Genomic DNA, 8,402 nt, shown 5'->3' with positions numbered 1-8,402 from the left:
AACACCTAATCACAGATTCCTGGAATTCTCTAGAATTTTTACTAATCTTTGATTTTTTTTTATTTCCTTGTAGGAATTATGTTCCCCAGAAAAGTATCCCCAAGGAAGTACCACCAGGTACTAAGTCCTCTCCAGGTTGGTCCTGGGAGGCTAGCTCCTTAGTTTCTACGCCATCTTCCCAGAATACACCTCTGGCTCAAGTATTTGTCCCTTTGGAGTCTGTTAAGCCCAGTAAGTACAGTTTCACCCCCCACCCCCTTTTTTTTTTCCTTTCTGTTAACTGTCTAGCTTTATCTACTCAGGATTGGTAGATGTGGTCCTTAAACTTGGGAAGATGAGTGGTAGAGAGTTTGCCAGTGTCAGAGAGCAAGAGATAGCTTCAGAGTCTCTTAGCTAATATTTTTCTTCTGTAATTTAGCTACTATTTGTCTTTAACTTATAGTTGGCACTTTGAAGGATATTGGCAGGCATGATTTAATTTAATGAGGGGACTTGAGTGTACTTAGGGTCGTGGTATTAATTCATTTGGAATTCAGAGACGGAAATGTTCAGTGTGGCCTGAAGTGACTGAGAAGAGGAGGAACTTCGGAAGGAAGGGGAGAATTTGGCTAGTAATCCTCTGTCTTCAGGGATCCTCATTAAAGCAGGAAAGTGGGTGTTACCTCTGTTCTAGAGGAAAGGAAGCTGAAGACCCAGCTAAGGTAGGTCTGTGATCGGTGCACTGTAGTAAGTGGTAGAGCAGAAAAATTAGAGTCTTGGACTCCAGGGCCCGGTCTCTTTTTTTCTAGAGTACAGAGCCGTCCTGTGACTCAGTGGTGAGGGCAGATTGCAGAGGGCCTTGAAGTCAGGCAGAAGAACTTAAGCAGGCAACGCAGTTTGCTCTTAGCTACTAACCAAAAGGTTGGCAGTTTAAATCCACCCATTGGTGCCACAGAAGAAAGGTTTGGTGATGTGCTTGGTAAGATTAAAGCTAACTTCTTGCTATCAAGTTGATTCTGGCTCATAGCAGCCCTATAGGACAGAGTAGAACTGCCCCATATGTTTTTTTCCAAAGCTATATTCTTTACAGAAGCTGGTTGCCACATCTTTCTCCTGAGGAGCAGCTGATGGGTTCAAACTGCTGACCTTTCGCTTAGCAGCCGAGTGCTTTAAGCACTGTGTACCAGTGCTCCTTTCTGTAAGGATACAACCAAGAAAATCCTGTGGGGTACAGTTTTGCTCTGAAGCACAGGGGTCGCTAGGACTTGAAATTGACTTGATGGCAATGATTTTCTTTTCTTTTACTCTTTTTTTTCTTTTCTTTTTTTTAAAGAGGTGTTAATTTTTTTTATTTAAAGAGTATGTTCCAGTGTAAAGGTTTTAGAAAATAACGCAGAAAATTAAAGCATCTGTACCATCACCACTCAGGGATGGAAATTCTGTTAACGTCTTAATGTATTTTCTTGTCTTATCTGTATACATATGTACAGACGTACACACATTTTTTAATGAAATCGGCACCGTAGTATATGTAGACTACTTTATATTTTGCTTTTTTATTTTCTATTAAATCATAAGCTCATAAGCACTTTTTTGTGCTCTTAACTAATCAAAAAATTGATTTTTAATGGATCCACATATTATACCATTAGATGTGTCATAATTTATTCCATTCTTTTCTGACGGATAATTTGAATACAGTCATTTTTTCGTTAAAACATTTCATTAGGCTTTATTCTTTTTTTTTTTTTTTTATGTTGTGTTTTTGGTGAGAGTTTAAACAGCAAATTAGGTTCCCATTTGACAGTTTCTACACAAATTGTTTGTTGACATCAGTTACAGTTTCACAGTGTGTCAACATTCTGTTTAATTGTGTTCTGGTTTTTTGTTTCCAGTACTCCAGTTTCCTGCACCTTATCTTCTTGTCTTTGCTGTAGAGTAATTGTTGACCTTTTTTTTAGGCTTTATTCTTAAAAGTGAAAATGCAGGGTATAGACATTTAAATTTTTATCTGTAGTACTAAGTTGTCTTCCAGAAATGTTACCATTCCCCCAGTTACTCATTAGCACTGGGTATTTTCAGTCTTTTAAATCTTTGACAGTTTGATATTTGACAAATATATTGCTTTATAATTTGCATGTTGATTGTAAGTGATGACAGGCATGAAATAAAAATCTTCGTTCAAATTTTTTCCAGATTTTTAGCCAGTTGTCTGAGTGCCATTTATTTAATCAGCCATTGACTTTGAAATACATGTTCTTATGTTAAATGTGTGTGTGTCACATGCTCTGTTTTACACCACATTGCTTGAATTGTCATTTTATATGGTATCTGCGTATTTATTAATGCAAATAGCATAGCCCTGCCTCTTTTTTTTTTAATTCTTAAAAACTTACTGGTTATCCTCATGTAGTTTTTTCTTCCAGATTAACTTTAGAATCACATCTTAGCTAAATTAAAACAATTTGTCTAAGATTTTTATTGGCATTTCATTAAATCTATTAATATGGGGAATTGGCTGTCTTTACATTTTTGTAAAATTAAATATAAGTTGGGTATGTGCATAGTCATACAAAAGAGACTAGAAGGAAATAGTCCAATAACTATCAGGGAATGTGTTTAGGATGGTTGGATGGTGGGGAGAGGTCAATTTGGAGGGGAGTAGGAGTCAACTAGAAGTGATGAGGATTTGGATTGTGGCGGTGATGGTGCCGAAAGGTTAAGTCCAAGTGATGTTCTGAATGGAGAGGCAGAAGGATTTGGTGATGTGCACATCTCTTTCAGCTTGACTGTCTGGGGACTTCGTAGTGTGCTAACCCTTCTGGTTGGGTCCCACTCTACCAGGCAGCCTGCCTCCGATTGTCGTGTATGACCGGAATGGATTCAGAATTCTGCTCCACTTCTCCCAGACTGGGGCCCCTGGCCACCCAGAGGTGCAGGTGTTGCTGTTGACCATGATGAGCACTGCTACCCAGCCTGTGTGGGACATCATGTTTCAAGTAGCTGTGCCAAAGGTGAGTCATCTCCTGGCCAGGACTTTTAAGTTTTTCAGTAACGGCTATCATTTTTGAGCACCAGGTGCTCTGCTAGGACTCTGGCATTGTTAGTTAGGACTCTTGGTTGTAAGGGTTAGAATCTTCACTCTGTCTAATTTAGGATAAAGTGGGGATTTTATTGGGTCATTTAACTGGGGATACCTGGGTATCTGGCTTTAGGTGTGGCTGGATCCAGGTAGGTTCTTAAATGAGTCCATAATATCCTATCTCTTTCCATCTTGACTCTGCTTCCTCTTTGGGGCATGTTTTCTGACAGACTCTACAAAGCAGGAAATTGGCTATCTGGAGCTCCAGAGTTACATTGTCCTTAATACTTTTTAGCTCAGAAAGAAACTTCCCTCGCATGAGGCATGCATGTTGATTACCCAAGAAAGGGCTCTGATTGGTGTTGATGAGGTTTCTTGCATATTTGGACCAATAATTTGTATCTAGACAGGAGAGGTACTCTAACCAATTTAGATAATATCTACACCCTTTTTCAAGGGAAGTAGGGCCACACTGATTAATGGCCATACAAGAATCAAGAAATGGGAAAAGGGGCATGTCCTGAAAGGAAAAGATTCCAGACAAAAATATGCATTCTCTAATCTTCACAGTAATCTTGTGAGGTATGTATTATTATTGCCTCTATTTTATAAATTATGAGTCCCAGGCTCAGAAAGGGTAAATGTTTTGCCCAAGGTCACACAGAATTAGGAAGAGGCAGAGTTAGATAAATTCAACCCAGCATGTGCCTTCACTCTTTATGTTGCCTCTCAGATGCCAGCCATTGACCACACGACTTCAGATATGTTCTGTGTGGGGAAGGAAAATCCTGTAGATCATTTTCCTCAATTAGTAGGAGCCATCTGCTTGCGCTCCTGTAGGTGCCTTGGGGTACCGTGTCTCCTGAGAAGGCCATATTCTCTTAGGGGACTCGTGTGGAAGCCCAGCTCCTGTCCACCCAGTGAAACTCAGTGAAGCTGTAGTTTGTTAGGAATGAGTTACATCTTGGTTTTCCTCCCGTAGTCAATGAGAGTGAAGTTGCAGCCAGCATCCAGCTCCAAGCTTCCTGCATTCAATCCTTTGACGCCTCCAGCCATGATCTCTCAGATGCTGCTGCTTGAAAATCCACATAAAGTATGATCTTATCTTTGGTAGCAGGAAACTGGGGGCCCTGAACTCTAGGGAGGTAAATTTGAGGGTGGAGAGAGGCATACTGGGGCCTGGCTATAAAGTCTCCAACTTGGTTGAGGGTGGTGGTGGAATATTCCTTGCTAGTGTTGTTCCTTCAGGGCTTATTGAAAGAAGATCTGTGACAGATTGTCATAGTTGGGAACTGAGGGGGGATATATGAACTTTCCCTGATGCAGTGGGAGTCCTGAGGGGTGAGTCTTCTCTGTCTTCCTTAGCTGGTGTCTCTGAATTATGGTCCATCTCAGGACTGCAGATGTGTGGGAGGGCTCCCCTTGTGTTTGTGTCCCAAACAGTGTTCATGTCAGGCAGTGGTGTGAAGCCCTCACTTGGGTGGGAGTTAACATACATGCTGTTCCTTGGTGGCTGCTGAGTGGGTGAAGGCTTTTTCTCTGGGCTATTTCTGTGTCACTCTTAACTAATTTAACATCTTATGTCTTTACCCAGGAGCCCATCCGGTTGCGGTATAAACTGACATTCAACCAGGGCGGGCAGCCTTTCAGCGAAGTAGGAGAAGTGAAGGATTTTCCAGACCTGGCTGTCTTGGGTGCAGCCTAACTTTTCAAAAGGTGGACCCTGCTGTCCAAGCTTAGGCCACTGTTCCTCTCTCAGTCTAGATAGGACTGACCACGGTGATTTTCGTGCAGAGTGCCAAGAGTTCTCTCCTGCCATCAGGCCCTGGATGCCACTCTCTGACTTATTCCGCAGATACTGTTTGTGTGTGTGTTGGGGGGGGGGGGGGGGAGGGTAGAGCGGGACTTGGGATATGGGCAGCGTGTGAAATGCAGAATCATTTCTGATAATCATCTGATACAACCGTATCTGTTTCTGCATGTTGATGGACACTGTTCCTGCTTCAGGTTGGCAGTTTTATAAGCCAAAGGTTTTTTCATGTATTGTTATTTTTTCATTCATTCACTCTGTGCCTTGTCAGCCTTTGAAAGTCTTGGTTGCTCCCAGGCTGCTGTTCTCAGGGACCTTAAAAGGGACCTGGTTGGTCTTGGGGCAGAGAGTATCTCCTGGGCCACTCTCTACCAAGAAAGACCTTGTCTCCATTTCCATTAGAGAATGCTGCTGCTTACATGTATTCAGGAAGACCTTCTGCATGGAATGCTTATTGCACTGTTTCCAGGCGAGGGGCTGCCTCTAGACCAGAGGACCACACTTGGTGGGCCAATCATGTCCTTCACCACTGTGCCTTAGACCTGCCCTTAGGTGGACCCTCCGGGGCAGAGGGGAAAGCTGATCCTGGGCCTCAGGTTCCGTGGGTTGGGCAGTCTGTCTGAGCCCTTACTCTGGACCCTCATCTCCATCCTCATCCTCCTTCTCAAGCATTTACTGAGCTCTTCGACTGTGACAGTGTGTGATTCATTATAAGTCGTCACTAAACAGGCCAGCCCTTGACTGTTGTCAACTTCACAATCCAAGGTAGAGAACTGTATGCAAATAGATAGGAAAAGAGCTTAGCCATGATTTAAGTGGTGACTAAACATAGAAAGTCATTGAATAAATACCGTGTAGCAAATATACTTTGTGGAGTGTTGGGTAAACAGGAGATGCAGAGCCAGTTGCATTTAGAGATGATCGGCCTAAAGGGAACTATCATCTATTGAGTAAGGAAGGCTTTTTGAAGGATGTGAAACCCCAATAACTGCTTCAGCGCAAAGAAGCCTTGATGATCTGAAGAAAGCTGGAGAGGAGAGCTGGATATTTCTGTTATATTTATGGTCTGAAGGAAAAATTCATGTTTACAATCAGCTAATATTTAGTGAGCACCTACTGTGTGCTGAGCATTTCGATCTGCACATTTACCAAGTCCTGCTTGGCCTGGTCAGTGGAAGAAGGAGCCTGAGCGAGGCTGAGGTGCCCTGATGAAGGGCTTTGAAGTCTGACCTGACTGCGCTGGATTCTACCTTGGGGATGACAGAGCTCTCTCCGGGTCAGTTCACCACCAGGTCTGAAACTTCATAGGCTGATCTTCCAACTTCTCTCTATATAGTTGGAAATCAGTCAACACTAATTGGTAGGAATGGGAGCTGCATAAGATCATCAGGGTAAGCTATTTTTTAAGCAAATGTGAAAACTCATAAAACAAATGATGGGTGATTTCTTCATTTGGCATAATTCATGTAGGATTAATTCTAACCTAAAATTACTCTTTTATCTAGGTGTTCTGTGCAACTTTTATAGGCTCTATAGCTCTTACATAAAGTCTTTGAGAAGTATCCTTCATAATGACAATGTGTGCCCATGAAGAACATCAAAATGAGTGACTGAGACTTACTTTGGAAAGACTTACTTTTATCCCATATCCAGAGGTGAACTTGAGTTTGTGTGCCTGAACGTTTTTCTGTCTTCTGGGAGGCAGACTCCCAGTGGTGTTCTGGTTAGGTGTAGTTGGATAGGATGTAGTGGTAAAGGGGTAGGTGCCCTGAAAGTGGTCCTGATTAATATTATTCATGCCTTCTAATTGCCAGGTTTGTTGACCACTTAGAGCCCAGTCCTCATTCTTCCATTCAGTCAACAAGTCCTTGTTTACCACCTACTGTGAACCAGGCAGTATTGTAGACACAGTCTATAGCAGTGACATGTCCCTCCCTCATGGATCTTCTAGTGGAGAAAGACAAATTCATAATAGATCTGGTGGAGATTTGGCACTGATGATCAGTGTTTTCCTCATCCTGAACTCCTTACAGGATCCTGTTCACCCTTTTTTTTTTTTTTTTTTTATGTTATTTTTGGTAAAGGTACACATGGGAGAATAGGTTCGATTTCACCAGTTTCTATATATAATGTTCAATGACATTGGTTACATTCTTCACAGTGTGTCAACATGCTCATTATTTCCGTTCTGGTTGTTCCATTTCACCCTAATTTCTTGACCTACTTCTGTGACTGTTGCTCTTCCTCTGTCAGTCCCTTAAATGTAGTGGCTTCCCAGGGTTTAGTCTTGGGCAGTCAGGCCCATCTGTGGTTTTTGCAGTCACCTAAAACCACTAGATGGGTCTTGGACGTATCTCAGGCTTCCACCTCCTTGCTGACATCATATCTGTATTTCAGATTGTCATTGGCTATCTCCATCTGCAGGCTCCGTTCTAAATGCTTAGAATGGAATCCATCCTTCTCCATTTCCCTTTCTACGTTCTCTTTTACTTTAAAGCACCTACCTAGAGACCTCCTGGATCCTTGATTACTGTACCGTCTGCATCCACTCAGTAGTTTTGTCTCACCTAGTCTGTTTTCTAAATACAACCACATTTTGCCCTTCCCTGCATTCATATTGCCACTGCCCTGGTTTGGGCCTAATCTTTTAGAAATAGTGCAGTTGCCTACCATCTCCCAATTCTCTAAGCCATTTTACTTGCCACCACCAGGATTCCCTAATGAATATGAGCACTTGAACTCCTGTGGAAAAGTTCTGAGTAGCTTTCTAATGCCTACAGGATCAAACTCAGATTGCCAGCATTCATGCCCTTCTGCTTGTGCCAAGACCAAAAAAAACTCACTGCCATCGAGTCATTTCAACTCATAGTGACCCTGTAGCACAGAGAACTACCCCATAGGGTTTCCAAGGATCTGGTGGATTCAAACTGCTGACCTTTTGGTTAGCAGCGAGCTCTTAACCACTGCACCACTAGAGTCCCCTGCCAAGACTAGAGCACCTAAAATGAGCCTGATTGCATTGTTGATGTTCGCTGATACCCTTTAAGCCTCACCTCTCCCTTTTCCCCTTGTGCCCCACATCTGAACAAGTTGATAAGCCTGGGTGTGCCGTCTTTGTTCTGGGGGAAGATTCCAGCCCCTGCCTGCATGTGGGAACTTTAGCTCAGCCCCACCCCCTAACTATGGTAAAAACCCAGATGGTCTCTTTCAAACCATTTCAGACCTGTTGAGAGCCTCTCCCTACTCTCCCCCAAAAACCTCGATTATGTAGGTAATAAAACTTTTCATACCTTCTTGGTGTGTGTGGCGTCATCAGTCTTGACATCCATCCCACACACTGGGTGGGGTCCCTCCTGCTTTTGCACAGTGACCAGAAGAGCATCCTTTGCCACAGCCCTTTCAGTCTTCGATAATGCCATGCTTTTTCATTTTCTTGAGACTACGCATGGCAGTTAATCTCTCTCCATTTCCCCGCTGATTTTTAAGACTGGGTTTACATGCAGCCTCATTGGTGAGCCATTCTTTTTGGCA

General features: G+C 42.8%; 1 protein-coding gene across 2 annotated transcripts in view; it reads left to right on the top strand.

Moving 5' to 3' along the window:
• The window catches only part of GGA2 (golgi associated, gamma adaptin ear containing, ARF binding protein 2), a 33,046-nt gene extending 24,881 nt beyond the window's left edge, over nt 1-8,165 (top strand). Inside the window, exons 14-17 of one of the 2 annotated variants that reach the window (XM_004373334.2) lie at nt 74-231; nt 2,824-2,993; nt 4,044-4,154; nt 4,656-8,165. In XM_004373334.2, the coding sequence (XP_004373391.1) occupies nt 74-231; nt 2,824-2,993; nt 4,044-4,154; nt 4,656-4,766 (550 nt within the window). In that variant the 3' untranslated portion in view covers nt 4,767-8,165. Of the gene's footprint in view, nt 1-73; nt 232-2,823; nt 2,994-4,043; nt 4,155-4,655 lie in introns of those variants that run through there. The other variant, XR_002823577.1, reaches the window with a different exon arrangement.
• The last annotated feature ends 237 nt before the right edge of the window (nt 8,166-8,402 follow it).

The sequence above is a fragment of the Trichechus manatus genome, unplaced genomic scaffold (genome assembly GCF_000243295.1).
Source record: "Trichechus manatus latirostris isolate Lorelei unplaced genomic scaffold, TriManLat1.0 scaffold00024, whole genome shotgun sequence".
In the NCBI taxonomy this organism is placed as follows: Eukaryota; Metazoa; Chordata; class Mammalia; order Sirenia; family Trichechidae; genus Trichechus; species Trichechus manatus.
The sequence above is the reverse complement of the archived record's forward strand: the minus strand, read 5'-3'. Positions and strand labels throughout refer to the sequence as shown.